The 19,124-nt window shown below is 39.1% G+C and overlaps 1 protein-coding gene across 1 annotated transcript in view; it reads right to left on the reverse strand.

Moving 5' to 3' along the window:
- Positions 1-16,975, reverse strand: part of MRPL3 (mitochondrial ribosomal protein L3) — a 38,363-nt gene extending 21,388 nt beyond the window's left edge. Inside the window, exons 1-6 of the mRNA XM_027587069.2 lie at positions 16,715-16,975; positions 15,546-15,730; positions 14,206-14,297; positions 12,207-12,305; positions 4,540-4,639; positions 2,415-2,475 (exon numbers count right to left, since the gene is read on the reverse strand). Of these exons, the coding sequence (XP_027442870.2) occupies positions 2,415-2,475; positions 4,540-4,639; positions 12,207-12,305; positions 14,206-14,297; positions 15,546-15,730; positions 16,715-16,806 (629 nt within the window). The 5' untranslated portion in view covers positions 16,807-16,975. The remainder of the gene's footprint in view (positions 1-2,414; positions 2,476-4,539; positions 4,640-12,206; positions 12,306-14,205; positions 14,298-15,545; positions 15,731-16,714) is intronic.
- Positions 16,976-19,124: the final 2,149 nt, after the last annotated feature.

Genomic DNA, 19,124 nt, shown 5'->3' on the forward strand with positions numbered 1-19,124 from the left:
GTTTTAAATTTTCTTAGTTATTTCTAAAATATGTTTAGTTGAGCAATTAAAATTGAAGGTATAAGGTAAAAAAAACTTGAAATACTCAAAATAAGTGTAGATGTAACAAATATAATTATTACAGTATGAGAAAAATGAAGAGTTTCAATTAGAGACTAATTTGAGATTTTTCTTTTCTAATGGAAAGATGACGAAGCCAACTGATGACTAAAGAGACCAATTTTCAGTTTTATGCCAACTAAAATGTGAGTACTAACTAGGCCTACTTTTATTGACAGTTATTTGAAACTGGATTGATTAAATTTGCTTGCTTTAAAACAGATGTTTCAATGTTATAATTTGAGCACAGGTTTAAGGAAAGGAAGGGATTAGGATTCTAAGCTGGGTAAAGGAGTAGGAAGGAAAAGCGGTTCCACTGGTGAGCCCTTGACTATTCTCCAGGCTAGTAGTTCTCAAAGTGTAGGCCGTGGACTAGCAGCATCCACATCACCTGAGCACTTGTTAGAGAAATGCAAATTCTCATGTATTAGTCAACAGAACACTCTATTGCAGCCCACACAATAGTGAGGATCTTCTCAAACGAAGGTCCTCCCTTCTCCAGAGTTGTATGGCAACTACTTTAAATCCCAGGGCTATTCTCCCAGCTCTTATCAGCTACCTAGGCCCTAGGCTGGCACCAGGCTTTACAGTCTTGTTTTCTAGGTACATGATCTTAAAACAAACTAAAATACTTTCCTTTTCACTTTATACTCACAAGAAGAAGGATGAAGTTTTTAAAAATAACTTTTAAGAAGCCAGAAACCCAATAGTAGCGTATGAATGAGAGCATTTGCTGAACACAGGCATCTGAAAAGCTTGGCTCTAATCCAAGCTAGTCACGAATCCCACCACAAAGCATCTGCTAACAAAGGTCTCTGACTTTGTAGGACTTCTCAGAATATCTCATATATTCTGTAAACTACGTAACAGAATTCACACACTATCACCTCTATGCAAATTAACAGAATTACTGAGGTACTTTATTATATGTAATAATTAATTCAGAAATTAAAAAGTAAAATTATCTGAATCACAACACACACATCTCCCCAACTAACCAAACCAAAGCTTTCCAGCTCTAATATTCTGAGTTCTTGACAAGGGAAGGTAGAACAAGAAAAGTTACCAAGTGATTTTAGAGGCCCCAGTCAGTAGGAATGAATCTGCAACAATCAGGATGCAGGAAAAAAAAAAAAAGAAGTCCATAATCTCTCTACCCACTGTATTGTCAATCTATCTGACTCCACTTCTAAGCAGCTAATCAAAGGTAAGGGCTGTTTGCAATGGCTCATATTTGAAAGTAGGCAATAATGGGGTGGAAATAAAGTGTATCTAACCGACTCCATTAAGGAAACTAATGCTGGCTCCGGTTTCCTTGGATAAAAGCTCTTTGGCTCAGTCACTGTGGTTGTAAGACAATCCCAGAGCCCATGTGGACCACTGTCAGAATTACATAGGCTGCAGACCTTGTTGAATGACAAAAAAGGAGGAAATCAAGGCACACAGAGAAGTAAATCATCATCTGTGTTGACAGAACAAGAAACAGGAATAGCCAACAGCTGATATTTGGAGTTTAGCCTAGTCATGCAGATTCTACTAACATATACTGAGCAATTTCTATATAAACATATGTAAGGGCTCAGTTACTTCATTCTCTAGTGAAGTAACCTTAACCAAATTTTGAAAAACTGCTTCTCCTCCCAGTCTGAATATGACTCAAAGTCAGCATTTCTGTTTGTGTGACAATTAAGTGTTGATTTCTCCCAAATTAAACCCTTGTTTCAGGATAAAAAATATCTTGTTTTTATGAAGTCTCACTGTCTCACTTGTCTAGTACTGAGAGACAATGCCATGCTACCAGAGGCTTAAGGTGTAACACTACTTCTTCCTGCTTCGGATAGGCTCTTAACACAGTTAACAAAATGTTTTACAGTTACCCTAGGGGAACCTTAAGCAAAACAACCATCACAAACAGTATGTTTCCTAGAGTTGGAAAGAACCAGCATTTACTAGATGACACAATCTCAAAAGAACTCCATAGCATTGTTCATTTATATATCACCATCAAATGATATATAGCCTTTGGTCTTAAAATAGAAGTGGGCCCAACCCACAAAGAACCTAAGTAATGTGACCTTTCTTGTAGTCCCATTTCAAGAAGCATACATCTCAGTTTCAAACCTGTAACTTGATGTTCACATACAACTAATTCAGTGCAATTTAAAATCTAGTATAGTCAGTAACATTATAGAATTACAAATGAGAATAATGGTTATCTTTATTCACTGCCTTGAAAGACTATACTTTCACTCGCTCCATTACGTTTTAATATATGAGGAAAAAAAAAGGAAAAGAACCTGTTAATGTGGACCTACGTTTTGGCTGTGACATCCACATACTGTCCTGGGCGAAAATGAGCAGCATAAAGAGGGGTGCCTTTATGAAAAGAAAACAATCGATAAGAAATTTGTCAGCCCAACTTCACTAAACATAAACTACATCTAGGAAGCCTGTCAGATTTCAAAAAAAGAAGATTCTCTTCACAATTATAATTATTAGAAACATCAACAATAAAATAATAAAACTGTTCATCAAACATGCCTTAATTGACTGTACATGGGCTGAAGAACAATATGTCCCAGGACAAGGCACATGGTGCTGGAGTCAGGCTAACAGACCATGGGTAGCTGATGGGCTTGTGCTTTCACAGAGGCCAACGTGGTACTGGCTGAAATGGGCAATTCATAAGACAAACACAGTGTTCTTGCTGGTAAATACACAATGATGATTCTTTGTTGTTTTAGTGAATAATAATATACTGACTTAAGACTTAAGATACCTTTCCTATTTCATATAACAAAATAAAAACAAAAGGATGACTCAAAAAACGCTGCAGCTGGATCAAATCTTTTTTAACCATTAGAGATAAGTTATCCAAAAATAGGAACTTTTAACTGTTTTGAACCCAGGTCCATTGTATACTGGGCAGTGATTATAGTATGTGTGATATCCACATAAAACCCACATATATCAGATTGTTGGTAGATTGGTCACTGTGCCAATAAATTCCTGTTGTTCCAGCACATGACCGGATAATTTTGAATTCCGAAAAATTGTCATTATTGATACCCCTAGTTTCATATACTAACATTTCCAAAACAAGTTGTATGTAAATAGAACCTTACTTAAAAGGCACTGGAAAAACGTTATTTAGAGGAATTTTGTAAGTGAAAGCCCTTCACAACATTTTGTTTGTATCAATTTGGAATTAACACTATGAGAACTATTTAATTTGACAATCCGCAAGTATTTATAGGGCACTTACCATATGTACAGTTAGAAATATAAAAGGTAAGACAAAGCTCCTGACCTCAAGAATTTATTATCTAAGTGAAGAATCAACATTAACATCATCAAATAAGACTTTTTTCTCAAAAAAAAAAAAAAAAAGCCATAATCAACTGAATGCTAATTATGGCTTATTTAAAACAGGGAGTAAGGTACTATGGGCTCTCAGAGAGTAGGACCTAACCTAGATTTTTATGAGCAAAGAAAAACCCTGAATTAAGAAAAACTGGGGAGATTAAAACTGACTGAATTTCCAGGAGGTTGAATGACTTGAACTGCTGATACTTGACCACTTTTCACCCACAAAAACAATTCCACATAGTATGAGCTACAACAAAGTGAACAGGGACTTAATTTTTACACTTGTTACCTTAATTCCATTCACTTTAGCTTCAAACTACAAAACTTAGACTTCAATAAATACTCTTAATTCTAGCTTATATCAAGGCTGATCCTCTGTCACTCCAATTAATAAGGCTTACTTACTTAATGAAATTTAGTTCAGATATTAATACCAAATCTTAAAAAATCCTTCTACTATCTACTTGTTAGAATTCAAGTTCAAGAGATCAGGAAGCTTTTCTTAAGTTCAAAGATGTCAAAATGCTGTTAACTACATAAACCAATAAAACCATGCTGCCAAATCTTAATTTTTGACATTTCAGGGAGTAGGTAAAATACTTCAGAATTTTTAAGTTAGAACCTTTACATCGAGATGCTATGGTCAATCACTTTCCTGTTTCATGAAAATTCTATCTCAGTGAGAGTCTACCTATTCTTCACTCATTAAAATGACAGCCTACACAGAGGGAACTTCACATTTTTAAAGGTTAGTGTATTTTAAAAAATAAAAAAATAAAAGTTAGTGTATTTATCTGGAGTGGCTTTTCCAAATGTGAAACTCTCTGTACATTAAAAACAAAAGTGCTCCTCCCTCTTTAATGAAAACAAAGAGTTCTCTACAGTTCTTTCCGGTCAAAAAAGAAAAAGGCTTGTTTGTCCCTAGTGATTAAAAATCAGATACCGCTTTGTATTTAAAAATAAATGTTTAGGACTTTGTATTGTGGATTCAGCTTTATTGAAAGGCCTAACATTAAACAAATCACATATTTGGGTATTTTTGTCTCCCTCCTCTCCCCAGCCTCAGATTACCTGGCTTAATCACAGCATTATCTGTTACATGAAAGATTTTAACTTTCTGTTTTGGCGGCAATCCAAGTTCTTGGTAAAATTCCAATACAGATGTAGATTTCTAGAGGAAAAGCAGCATACATAAGTAACCCATTATACTAAAGGTGGAGTTCAATGCACAGAGATCTAAACCAAGTCCTTAACAACCCAGAGAACAAATCATTAAGAGCACTCTGTTCCCCTAATGAATAAAGAGCACCATATTCTTATTTAAGGGATGTGAGATTTTTATCTATAATCCATTTCACCCAGGATCCAACCAGGTGCATGGTGGAGCTCATATACATTACATGGTGGAAGACCTTTATTCTTTAGGAAAAGAAACAGAATTGTGCTCATACTTGAATTCTGACTGGAGACTAAATATCAAGAACCCCAATCCTGGGAAATTCAACTCTGTCTACTCTGCACCTGCTTCCAAGCAGCTGGAAGAAGACATACCGGGTCACATTCAAACGTATGATCACAAACTTCAAAGTGAGTCCCAAACGTGGTCTGGCCAACCTTCATTTCCCTACTTAAATCCCTCTCACACTCTCCAAAGCCCCTTTTCACAACCTCTTTTAAAATTTCCAGCACTGTTCCCTCCTTCTCCCCTCTTTGAGCTGACCATGTTGCCTCAGATTTCACTAAAAAACCAGAAGAACAGGAGCATTTCCCCAACGTCTTATCACCCAATCAAACTTCCTGCACAAGCACTTACCTACTGCCATCCCCCACCCCCCGCCAGATTGCACAAGATACACATGGGGCACTTTTAGAAAATGCCAATGCCAAGGGCCTTCTGTGTGGAGACTGCAGCTTCACTGATCGAAGGTGTCATCCAGGTGTCAGTGTGTTTTTTAAGCACTCCCTATGATTCTGATGTGAACTGGGGCTGGAAATCACAATGACAGGTAAGCTGTCCATGCTCTTATTAGAAGCCAAATCCCTCACTATGTACTCATCCCACCCTTCTCCCACCTATTCAATGGCTTTACTCCTGAAATTGTCTCCACTGCCTTCTGAATCACCAATTTCCCCCTTTCTACTGGAATTATCCTATCAGTACACAAAGATGTCACGATAACTCATATTAAAACAAAACTTTCCCTTGACCACATAGTCTCCTTTCCGTTCCCCCTTATGACAATGCTCCTTGAAAAACTTCTGCTGAATCTACTTTCTATCTTCCCATTCTCTCAAACCCACTTTAATCAGGTGCTTGCAGCCCCTAAATACTCAATGCAAAGTGCTTATCAAGGTCACCAACCATCTCTATGTGGTCAAATACCTTGGTCAATACTTATCTCACTGGCTCTACCAGCAATGCTTGGCACAGGTGACCACTCTCTCCTTGAGACTTGCACTCTCTCTCAGTTCCTTCATATCCCACATTTCTAACCTCCATTGCAAATTCTACTCTGAACTACAAATTCTTTCGTCCAACCGCTAACTCAGTATCTCACTTTCATGTCATACAGCAACTCAAGTTTGATATGTCTAAAATTGAACTCAACTTCCTCCCAGACACCTGCTTTCCTCTGGTTTCCCAAACCTCAATAAATGGCAACTCCATACTTCTGTTGCTTGGACCCAAAATCTTGTGGTTACCTTTGACTCTTTTCTCTGTCACATCCCATGTCCCACACACCAGCAGTTCCTGCAGACTCTATTTAAAAATAAAGCCCACATCAATTACTTCTCCCCTGCACCTCAAACCACCATCTTTTGCCTGGATTATATTAATAGCCTCCTAATTGGTCTCCAAACTTCCACACTCCTGACCCTATGGTCTATTCTCCAGTCACGGCTGGCATGATCCTTTTAAAACTCAAGCTAAATCTGAGTTTTATTAGCTTTATAAGCATTAGCTTACCTATGTCTCATGCAGAATCAATCCTAAATCCTTAACATGGTTTCCAAGGTTCTATACAATCTGACCTCATCTACTACTCTCCTCCTGGCTCACCCTGCTTCAGGTACAAGGCATTCCTCACATTCCAAGAACACATTAAACAATAACCTCAGGGGGTGCGGGGTGGCTCAGTCGCTAAGCACCTGCCTTCGGCTCAGGTCATGATCTTAGGGTCCTGGGATCGAGCCCCGCATCGGGCTCCCTGCTCAGCAGGAAGCCTGCTTCTCCCTCTCCCACTCCCCCTGCTTGTATTCCCTCTCTTGCTGTGTCTGTCTCTGTCAAATAAACAAATAAAAGATTTTTAAAAATAAAAATAAAAATAAACAATAACCTCAGGTCCTTTGCACATACTATTCCCCCTGCCTGGAATGCTTTTCAGATTTCTGCAGGGCTTGCTCCCACACTTTATTCAGGCCTCCATCTAAATATTAACTTATCTTTCCTGATTACTCTATCTACAATAGCACCACTTTGTCACTTGCAATTCCCTCAGCTTACTTTATTAGTCTACAAAGCACTTCTATTTGTTGTGATACACATTTTTTATTGTTTATCTTCTAAGCCACGGCCTCCCTGTTTCATCCCCAAGCCCACCAAGATGTAAGCTTCTTGAGAACAGAAACTTTAGTTGCTGCTACATCCCCAGCTCCTGGCAGGTCCCGCTGCCTGCTTTTCCCTCCACTCATGCCCTTTTTTCTGTACTGTAAATATCCTTGAATAAAAAATATCTTCGAATAGAAAACTTTATGAATATCTCATTTCCTTAAAATAATGTCCTGAGTCTTTTTTCTTTTCTTAGTTCTTAAGACTCTTGATACAGACTGCTAGAAGACTTGACAAAAAAGTTGTACCACTTTATATTTCCTGATGTGAAGAGTGCTTCTTTCATGGAACTATAACCAACACAGGTGTATCTATCTTCCTGATGCTCTTTCCCCTTCAACTTCCCCTCTCATCACAAAAGAAGCACCTGCAGGTCCCCAAGGAACCACAGTACTCTATGTATGCTTACCTATGTCTGCCTATGTCGGTCTCTTGGCCTGTAATTCTTCCCCACCCCTGTACCTCCAAAGCTCATTAAAAATCTGTTTATGTCTAGTCTCAGCTCCAGTAATACTTCCTGTCCAGATTCCTGCCTGGGCAGCCTTGCCAGAGCAGACAACTCCTTGGTCTGTGCTTTCTCTAGACCTTGCCTATATTTCAATTATTGTCCACATTACTTTACACTTATCAACTTACACGAATGTTTGCCTGCCTGCTGGAGCACCTGGATGGCGAACTGTTTTATTCACCTGTGTCTACAACTTTAGAGCTAAGCACAGTGGCAAGTCATACACTGCAGAAGTGAGCTAAATGAATGGTGAAGACACAAGAGATGGAGGACAGACATCCATCTGGGTGTGAAGTCCTGGTTTGCCTCTCCAAGTCACTACACCTTTCCACTCTTGCTGCTGCATCAGTTCTTGGCACATAACATTACTGTGTTTGCAATGTTATCTTCAAGTCTAGTTATTAAAAAATTGTAGGCCTAAAATAAAGATCTTATTCTGAGGAAGAACAAATCTTCAAGAAACTAAACTACTATGAAACCAAACCAAGAGTAATTTGTAGTAAAAAAAGCAAGAACAGCAGCAATTGAAAGACCCTAACCAACTTAAGACGATGCTGATGATGTACTGATAACCAAGCATCACTGCCCCCAATCCAATGGAGTATCTGCACAGCCAGTCTTAATTATAGATTATATGAATATGTAGCAATCTTCAGTTACTTGATGATTTCAGTTTAAAATATAAACTGTTAGTGCCACTTTGTAACTTACTGAGAAGGCTGCCTTTGGTCAACATGAAATTGGGTGGCCCTGGCCTGTAAGCATCGAATGTTAATTTCTGGATCAGCCCACAAGCCCTGGGAATGTCCTTGGGGCCCTCCAGTGGACCCATGCAACAGATGCTGAGAAGCTCTGCTCTGGATGCCCACAAAAGGTTGCTTTGTACCTTACGGTGTTCCCTCAAGAAGCTATCCTTTCCTCCTTTCCTCCAAGAGTGATAACGTAAGTTCATCCTAGTCATTCCCTATAGTTTTGCCTCCCACATGCTGAAATCTAACACTGATATTCAACACCACCCTTATCAAGGCCCCTACTTTCCTTTTCTTTTTTTAAAAGACTTTATTTACTTGTTAGAGAAGAGAGAGAGAGAGAGCACGAGTAGGCTGGAGGGCAGCGGAAGAGGGGGAAGCAGACTCCCCGCTGAGCAAGGAGCCTGACGCAGGTCCTGGGATCAATGACTTGAGCCAAAAGTAGATGCTTAACCGACTGAGCCACCCAGGTGTCCCTAGGCCCCTATTTTCATCTTCAACCATGCACACCTCCTTCACATTAAAAGCAAACACATAAGTTCTCATTTAAAAATGTGCCTCCTTGCAATTATTTCCCTGATGTATCAGATTTAAATTTATTACATTTTAGAACAGACTTTAAAATTTATTTTTGACATTCACATATTCCACCTGATGATTTTAGAAGCATATTCTTTTATTAATATCAGTTTCTAAGTATGTGAGGAAGCTTCTAAGAAAAAACTTTTACTTTTTCAGAAACACAACATAGCTAAGATAAACATCTTGATCTAAGTAACTACAGACTGAGACATAAAAGGTAATACATACTCTTGATTATATTCCAATTTCACTATATAATTGAATACTTTAATTTTTTCTTTTAAAAATCAAAATATCATAAAACTAATTAGGTATCAATCATGAGAAAATCCAAATGCTCAAGTTGAGTTGAAAGCAGCAGCAGTGTAAGTTTTTTTTTTTTTTAACTTCCAAATAAATGATTTCAAAAGGCAATTTAAAAGACAGCAGTGTCACACTTGGATAATCCCATCTATGAGGCTGCATTTATTTTCTCCCTCTTCTAAGTTCTCTGCAATTATCCTTCTCACAATGAAAATGCTTCTCGCTCCTAAGATGAATTGATTTAATCAACTTTTAAGGCCACTTAACTTCCTATGTTTTTATTTATAATAAGTTACAAAAATAGCAAAAGCAAAACAGTCTAATTTCTGGGAGGCCTAAATTCTTTACAGGGTAAACAAAACAGTTTTAGCCCTATTATAAATAAAACTGATTCAGTCAATTCATTTTAGAATACTTAACTATTTGATATTTTATATGCATAGGTCTATTTGTTGTTTTTTTCTTTTTTTAAGATTTTATTTATTTATTTGACAGAGAGAAACACAGCGAGAGAGGGAACATGAGCAGGGGGAGAGGGAGAGCGAGAAGCAGTCTTCCCGCTGAGCGGGGAGCCCGATGCAGGGCTCGATCCCAGGACCCTGGGATCATGACCTGAGCCGAAGGCAGACACTTAACGACTGAGCCACCCAGGCACCCAGGTCTATTTGTTTTTAAAACTTTCTATAACCAATCTACTTGCAGTTTCTGTGAGGGTTACAATATGCAAGAGGAAGTTTGCATATTTTTAGTTTTGAAAATCTTTTTCCTTTCTGAACCAAAATTCTTTACTTATGAAGAACTCTAAAACTTCATTTTCATATCTAATTCTGAAGAAAGGTCATTCAAAGACAAAGTTTTTTCTTAATATTGTAATACACGTCCTCTGGATCTAGAAAACTTATCTTCTTTTTTTCTTAAAGATTTATTTATTTATTTTAGAAAGAGAGAGTGCGCGCACGCGCATGCACAGGGGAGAGGGGCAGAGAGAATCTTAAGCAGACTCCGCGCTGAGGGCAGAGCCTGACGGGGGGCTCAATCCCACAACCCTGGGATCAGGACCTGAGCCAAAACGAAGAGTCGGTTGCTTAACCAACTGCGCCACACAGGCACCCCCAGAAAATGTATATCTTAAAGAACAGGAAAGACCCTTGTAGTGCTTTCCATACCAGAGAAGTAAATAAAAAAATGTGTGTAAGTAAGTGGGTGGAAATCCACCACAACATAATAAGGCATCCAAATCATCTTGCTGTGCGGTATATTCACTAAAGAGAATAAAGCTTAAAATATGTAGACCACAGTCTCAAGTACGAAAGTACTATTATTTCTGAAATTTTTTTAAAGATTTATTTGAGAGAGAGAGAGAGAAAGGGTGCACAAGCAGAGAGAGGGGCTCCCACTAAGCAGGAAGCCAGACTTGGGGCTTCATCTCAGAACCCTGGGATCATGACCTGAGCCAAAGGCAGACACTTAGCAATTGAAACACCCAGGCTCCCCATTTCTGAAATATTTTAATTATTAGTATTAATAAACTCTGTAGGACATTTTCCTCACTAAGTAAAATAGAATAAATTGAGCGGCCAAATACATTTTGTGGGGGAACTTTTGTTTTTTTCTTGAGAACTAAGATATTGGAGAACCAATGGAGACTTTTAGAACTAAAAGAGGATTTAGCAACCATCAAGTCGAATTCCCTGTTTTTATGTGTAAGAAAATGGATATTTAAAAAAAGTGGAGTGAAGGGAGCTAATGGGAGAAGTCAGAATTAGAACTCAGCTCTTCTGACCCCACATCCACTTGTTTTTCCACTTTCTCATAGTTCTGGGAAGTAATGTTTACAGATCTGTTGGTGCAAGAATGGATTATCCCAACATCATGTTTGATTTACAAATATCAAGGCAATAAAGTCATGTATTTACAAAACTGGTAATGAAAATAAAGATGATTGTGCTAAACAAAACAAAAGCACAGAAGTACAATCAATGAGAAAACAGGCACCTATCAAATCAAAGAATTATTCACATGAAGACTAGCATGTATTTACACATTTAAAAAATTCAAACATTTGAAAAAATCTGACATTTTTTTAAAGTTTTCATTAATACCTCACTGTGCTTTTCATTATTGTGAAACTATTTAAACCCTAAAATTATTAGGCAATAAACTGTCAAGAATTAATAGCAGACTAAAATATATATAGACTAGACTACCATAATATGCAAAGTAGCTAACTTCTCTAACACTTAGGAGACTGGCCTAAATGGCTTCTAGTCCTATCAAACTATAGGACTCCAGTGATTTTAACCACCTTGAACTCACTGATCGGTATATCCCACTATTTATAGGACAACTCCACCTGAATTTTCTGTAAACACCTCACACACGTCTTTCCTCCAAAACTTCCCGTTCCTTGTCGCTATACACAGTGTATAACAGTGAAAACAAAAACAACTTACTGATTGTATGATATACTGTACTGTATTCTCATATTTACAGTGATGATTTCAGATTAAAAAAATTGCACACACAAAGAAAGTTCTTTCTAATATATACAAATTAATCCCCACATGCTGTTGGTGTCAGGTATTGAGACAACTTAGAAAAAAATGAGAAATTAAACATAAATGACAAAATAGCTACCATCTACTAAGTGTCTGTGACATGCTAGGCACATATGAAAAATCCTATTAATCCTGGTAACAAACCTCTTAGGTAAGTAGTATTTTTATCCCCATTGTACAGTGGGCAAATACTTCAGCTTAGAGGGTAAAGTTACTTGTTCCAAATACTGAGGAGAGGTACTGGAACAAACTCAAATTCTCTCAGAATCCTGGGCTCAATGGCTTCACTAGACTGCCTTCCCTCAAATCCATAATTTACCTCATGGATAAACACAAATTTGTGACTATGGAATAGCCTCAAAACCTAAAGAACTCAGATCTGAAACTAATGAAATGTACTCTTCTAAAGAATGAAAACACATCCTTACATGGAAACGTGATACAGTTTTTCCTCCTACAGTTAGGGCTGCCATTTTTCCATTATGGTTTTCCTTTGGAGTATATTTTAGAACATGACAGTCTTGTACCTAAGGAAACAAATATAAAAAAAACTAAGTATGTGCTAAGATACACTTTAACATATCATACCAGTCACACTGAAGCCATAGGACAATTAGGAATTCCCTAGTTATCTCATCATTCCTCTAACACCAACCACAATCTTAAAATATAGAAGTAAACTTTAAAAAAAAAATGTCAAGCACAGACAGAGCATACAGACAACACACATAGAAAAGTGCCTAAAACATAAATATACAACAGAATGAGTATTTACGAAGAAAATAAGCATTCACCACCAACCGGGGTCAAGAAGTAGAATCCACAAAGCCTGTCTCTTTCTAGTAATTTCCCTCCCCACCTTTTTTTAACCCCTAGAGCAGTGGTTCTCAAAGTGTGGTCTTCAAACAAGCAGCATCAACATCACCTGGGAACTTGGTGAAAATGCTGATCCTCATGCCCCAGCCCAGACCAAATGAATCAGAATCTCCTTGTTTTATAAACCTTCTAGGTGATTAAGGCTTGCTAAAGTTTGAGAAGCACTGGCCTAGAAATAAGTACTATTCTTGACACATGGTAATCATTTACTTACTTTTCCTTACAGTTGCTACCTTTGAAAGCATGTAGTTTATTGTTGCCTGCTTTAGACTTTGTATAAACAGAATCAGATTGTATGTACTTTTCCATGTTTTGCTTCTTTCACTTGTTTATATTTCTAAGTTTCATCCATATTGCTGTGTGTAACTCTCTTCTGTTCATTTTCATTGCTATCCAGCATTCCATTACATGAATACCACGACTTATTTATCCGTTCGGCTATTGGACATTTGGGTTATTTCCAGTTTTGGAGTATTAAGAACAATACTGCTATAAACATTGTCGTAAAGTAATAAAGTCCAAGTTTTCTATTAACACTCAGGAGTGGAACTGCTAAGACTACAAGATTCACCTATCTCAACTTTACCACATAATTATGCTAAATTGTTTTCTGAAGTGGTTGTACCAATGCACAATTCCACCAGTCATTCCTGAAAGCTCCCTAAATTCATTAGAGTTTTAGAAACTGTAATCTTCTCTTTGATCATTCAGAGTTAATAAAAATATCCTAAGGCTTGTAGGCCCCCTGGGTCTATGTGCATGAACTCTCATTTCAATCACTAACATCTGTCTAATCACTTGTCTAAGACTAGGCCCCAAAGATGAACTCAGGTGTCCAAACTGATTTGGGGAATGATGGTCTCCTAACTCTCTCAGTAATCTTTCTCTAATAATAATCATAAAGACAACAGCAGTCAATGTATATTGGACATTTAACACTGTTATATAAGTGTTTGACGTTTATTACCTTGTGCAACCCTCACAAAAACCTTTGAGGTAGCTAATAACTATATCTTTTACCAAATACAATTATATCTTTTGCAGAGGCAGAATGTTCCAAGGAACATAGCTAGGAAGTGGCAGAAACAAGATCTAAAGTCAGATATTCTGTTCTCAGGGACCACATTCTTAACCACTAGTTTGTCTTATCTCAGACAACAAAATGCTGCTTCCCCAGACAAGAATGTTACATTCTAAGTTAGCAAAGAGATCAAAATTTTATTTTTGAGTTGAAAGAACGAAAATAAGATGGGACTAAGATTTTTTTCCAATTACAAATTCAACTCGTACAGCTGTGAGAAGCTAGGTTACAATCTTTTTTTTTTATTCATGGTTGTAGTTATCCTTATGCCAGTATCAAGAAGGCCACCACTCAGGCAAGAGTGAAACATTCACTGAAACAGAAGTAAAGTTCTTTAATAGCATTTATGCTTGACATTAGCCCATTCTTCATCAGTCATGTATTTCAGGATACAAATACCGTCCATGCAGGTTTGCACAAATAGATCTTGCACACATACTGATCTGTTACATCCTCTGCTTCTTTCTTACCTGAAGTAATGTAACCACATGCTTCTGACCATCTTTGGTCCATAAAGGCATCATACCCAGCTTCAGTGCGATAAGGCCTACTCTAGAGGAACCTGGTAATTAAAAACAAATCAGTGTTATTACAAACTTTTTCAACATTCGCCAACATGAAGCAACAGTATTTCTACACTGTGGTTTCAATATGAGCGACAGACAGTTAAGAAACATGCTAATATATTCATAGATTAAAACACTACTATTCCTCAGAGATGTAAGTGACTTCAACCATGGCTGGGTAACACACTGTTACTTAAGAAATCTCTGTATAATGAATAAATATATGGTAACTATAAAATAAAGAAAATAGGTAAACTGATATATTCTGGTTTTAAAACAATGGTATTAATAGAGGACATGATAAATCCATCCTTATGCTTTGCTTTCCTAGTATCAAGTCATATCTAATGTCATTAATTAGAAAACATCTACTCAAATTCTAAGAACTTAGCTGGCGTTAAGGGATGACACAAGTGGTCAAGTTGCTAAAATATGTCAGCCTCCACCATGCCACTTAGATTTCTTGCCTAAGTTAGTAAAGTTGCTCCACTATGAACTTTTTTTTTTTAAAGATTTTATTTATTTGTCAGAGAGAGTGAGAGTGCATAAGCAGGGGGAGCGGCAGGCAAGGGGAGTGGCAGGCAGAGGGAGAAGCAGGCTGCCCGTTGAGCAAGGAGCTGGATTCGGGACTCGATCCCAGGACTCTGGGATCATCACCTGAGCTGAAGGCAGATGCTCAACTGACTGAGCCACCCAGGTGTCCCTAGAATTTCTGATCACTATATAATTCAACTGTCACAATAAACCCCAACCAAAGACCACTCTCAACCTCAAATAAGGACAGGCCTTATTTTTGGTCTGGCTACACATGGGTTTACTACTCTACTAAGCACAAGGAGCTGATTCTGGAGTTATGCTTGGCAAACCTGGAGTGCTAGAACATTCCAACTGAAAACATCTGTGTGACACAGTGTAGTTTAGATCATACTCCTCCAGCTTTTCTTCCCTGATTTATTTTATATAATTTTTTTTAATCTGAAGGAAATAAAACATATGCAGAATGATTTTCCTTTCACCTAAAAACAGCGTCTTGAGGAGGTCTTGATTACCATCAGACATTTGCTAATAGTAGACCAGCATGCTAGAAATAACCTTGCAAACCAAACCACAATGAAACAGACACACTTAGGACACGAAAAGTAAATTCAAGAGGTGATACATTCATCAAGCAGTCACTATGATTTTGAATGTTCCAGCCACACAGTAACTAGGAAATGAGAAACCATCAAATATAAAATAACTACCTGGTTCCCAAGGATGTAGAGGCCATGGCTCATCTTTCAAAGGACACAGTTTACTTGCTAACTGGGCTTTATTTTCATCAGAGACCAACTGCTTAACAAATGGGACATTTTCCTCAGAAAGATGCTCATCCCACCAAGTACCACTCCTGCCATGGAGACTTCTAACCAAAAGCCAGATGTCCGTTCTGTAAAAATAAAAATTATAAAAGAAATCACAATATAAAAAGTTCCCCCATTTAATGTGGGGAAGAGAGGTCACATGAGTTGGAAAGTGTAGTCTGGGCCTTAGGAAAGGATTTGGTATCTGTGCAAGTTTTTTTCCTGACATTCCTTATGATAATAATGGGGTTCACACTTTGTAAAAGGTCTTCATCTTCTCCTCTGGAATAAACCAATTTCTAACAGAGATGTCCCACCTAGACACAGGAACAGCTGACCCATTTGTATGTGTACTTAATCGTTTACATCCAGTGGAGGTGGCAGAATGTGGGATGCTGATCTCTGATAAGCTCACCTCTTCCCAGCAATGACAAGGCCTAGGCTCAGAAATCCATAAAAGACATGATCTCTGAGCACGTGAACACACCAAGGAAGACCTTGTGTCGGGAAGGAGGTATGTAATTCTTGCACGGAGGGTCAGAAATGAAGTAAGGCTTTCTGTCACCTATCCACCTTTTGTAGTCAGGTACATCCAGGTTAGAGTCCCAATTTTACACTAATTAGCTGAGTGACCTTGGGTAAGTTATTTCCCCAAGTTTTCGTTTTACCTGCAAACTGCAATCATGACAGTACGGAATAATGACAGTGTCTGTGAAACGAGTAACAATAGCAATTATATCTCGTGAGGCTACACGAGCTAAGGCGCCTAATATACCTAACAAAGCATTCAATACATAGAAAACGCCCACTAATTGGTAGATATTATTGCTGCTGGTAATGCTCTCTACCAGTCGCTGGCTCATAAACGTTAAAAACAAAAAATCACCCCTTCACTCCTTTAATGGGCACTTCCCTGGAGTAACGCTCCTTACCCCTCTGTGCCTGCGTTCTGGTACTGCGCCCCTTCCTCCTCCACCCTGGGCAGACCCCTCCGCACTGGGCCATGTCACTGTTCCAGGTCTGTGGTTTGCAGGGACCACAACCCCACACCCTGTCTCTAGCCCACCCACCCGTTTGCCGAGCCCCGGGCAGCACCCAGGCCGCCCGCGCGGCAGCCCAGCACCTGGGCGCCGGCCTGAGCCAGCAGCCTCCAACCAGGCATAGAGTGGCCGGGGAGGGCTTGCCCCGCTCTTCTTTCCTGCGCCCCGCTGCTCTGCTTTCAAGGCGTCCCCACGCTGCAGCCGCGAGTCCGCCACAGGGTCCCGGGAACGTGCCGCCCGGTGTCTGCCGTGGCCCTCAGTGATCGGAAAAGAGCCCCGGAGCCACTTCCGGTCCTTTTCCCAATGCATTCCGGGCACCACGGTCATCCCTGGAACTAGAGTTCCGCCTCTAGATAGTCCTATCTCGGATCCGGGTTAGGATCAGCAGGTGGTTGGGCAGGGACTGACGACTGATTTGTCTCCCCAGGGGTGAAAAAAAGGGATGTTTGGAGTTAAAACTTGGCAAGAATGAGGCGAATAGAGACAGGCTCCTTAAGGAAGCGAAATCACTTCTAACTAATGTGCATTGTGGGGCAGCTCATTGTACTGAACAAACCTTGATATTGTTATACTGGTTTATGTTGAAAACGGCCCCAAAAGGAAATTGTTATTTTTATATTATAAATGAGGGAACGGAGACTCAGAATTTTGGTGCTGGTTCAAAATAGTACATCTGGCAGACGGACAGAGCTGGCACTGAAACCGGGCCGGCATGTATTAACTGTAGAATATGGCCAAGGTGATGATGCGTGGCTTGCAGGCCTGGATCATACAGAATGTTGCTACTACTGTCTTGGTCCCTTGGATTGCTCCCTATGGGGAAAGACAGCAGTCATGTCCTACAGACACTCGAACAGCCCTGTAGAGAGGCTCTTTTCCAGCCAGAAGTGAGCCACCTAGAAGTGGATCCTCCAGTCCCAGGCAACCCTTCAGATGGCTGCATCTCATGAAAGACCTTGAGCCTGAACTGCCCAGCCAAGGCTCTCACAGGTTCCTGACCAGAAGAAATTGCTAAAGAGAATAAATGATGACTCTTATTTTGACTAAGTTTTAGGGTGATTTGTGATGCAGCAGTAAGTAGCTAATATACCTTCTATACAAATAAAGCCTTGTCCTGTGTTCCAGACCCAGCCTAATCAGCATGCATGTGCCTTGGGCACTCATTCTACTTCTCCAAGAGTCCATTTCCTTATTTGTTAAATGGGTGTTTGTAGAAATTTGGAAACAAGAACTTGAGAATTTAGCTATTTCAACCGTCTTTTTTTATTAGTGATCTGGCTAGCCTGACTTAAAATCTCCAGGCAATGAGCAATTCCTGGTTACTACTTGGAATTCAGTAGGCTCAAAATCTTTGCTTTGTTTGCTTTTCCATTCAACCAATTGTTATTGCGGTTACCTGGGACACTTCCAAATAATATTTTGGGCCTTGGAGGAAAAATTTTGTCTCTTAATTCTAGCCAGGCTACCTGGCTTCCCAGTTACATAAGAAAGGCTCTTCATTGAACAAGCATACCTCGAGGCATGGTACATGTAAAAAGCTGGAGGAAAGACGACTTTCCTATCACTGCCAATAGCTAGCATTTCTTGTGCATATGGTATGTACTCAGTGTTGTGGAAATCTATCAAAGACCACTGGGAGCACACCTGAACTCATACAAGGTTAAGTTTAGTTAGCTTGTGATAAGAGAAAGCATACACGTGATGATGTCTTTACGAGTTGAGAGGGGCTTGTTATAAGATTTGGACTTATGCCAGATGATTTTAAGTTGGCATCAGGGAAGCTGGGACTCATTTTGGAATGCTATCAAGAAGCAAGGACAGTTCAGCTATTGGGCATCTCGAAAATTTTGTTCTGGAGGCAGGAAGAACAAAGTGAGACTCCGGATGATGTTGGTATGAAGGCAGAACTCACTCAGAAGAAGGAACTGTTAGTCACTTTGTAGCAGTGGTGTGGCCTTGGGTATGGTCTGTTAGAAATCTTCTATTGATGTTCCATTATAAACACTGTAGTCTGATTACTAACAGAATTTATTTTCACTCTTTCAGTTTATTTTCCACTTAATCTTTATAACAACCTTATGTGCTAATACTATAATTATCTCCATAAAAAGTCAAGGAAAAAATCACAGAGAGGTTACATAACTTAAATAAGGTCACTCAGCTAGTATGTGGTAGAGCCAAGATTTAAATCTCAGGAGTATGAGCACAAAGCTTGTGCCCTTAGCAATTTAGTTTCTTTGGCTCTCTGTGACAGATATTGCATTAGAATCTCTCTAGGGCTAAAAGGGAAAGTTAGTAAGTAAACATATCATACACCGTGGTCTGTGAGTACTGAGGAGGCAGCCATTTAGTCTAGCCTTTGCCCCTGGTGCCATTTCTCCCCAGGTCCATAGTAGAGATCTTGAGTCAGTGAAACCCTTAGCAGGCACCACTGCTTAAC

Source organism: Zalophus californianus, chromosome 1 (genome assembly GCF_009762305.2).
Source record: "Zalophus californianus isolate mZalCal1 chromosome 1, mZalCal1.pri.v2, whole genome shotgun sequence".
NCBI classification, from domain to species: domain Eukaryota; kingdom Metazoa; phylum Chordata; class Mammalia; order Carnivora; family Otariidae; genus Zalophus; species Zalophus californianus.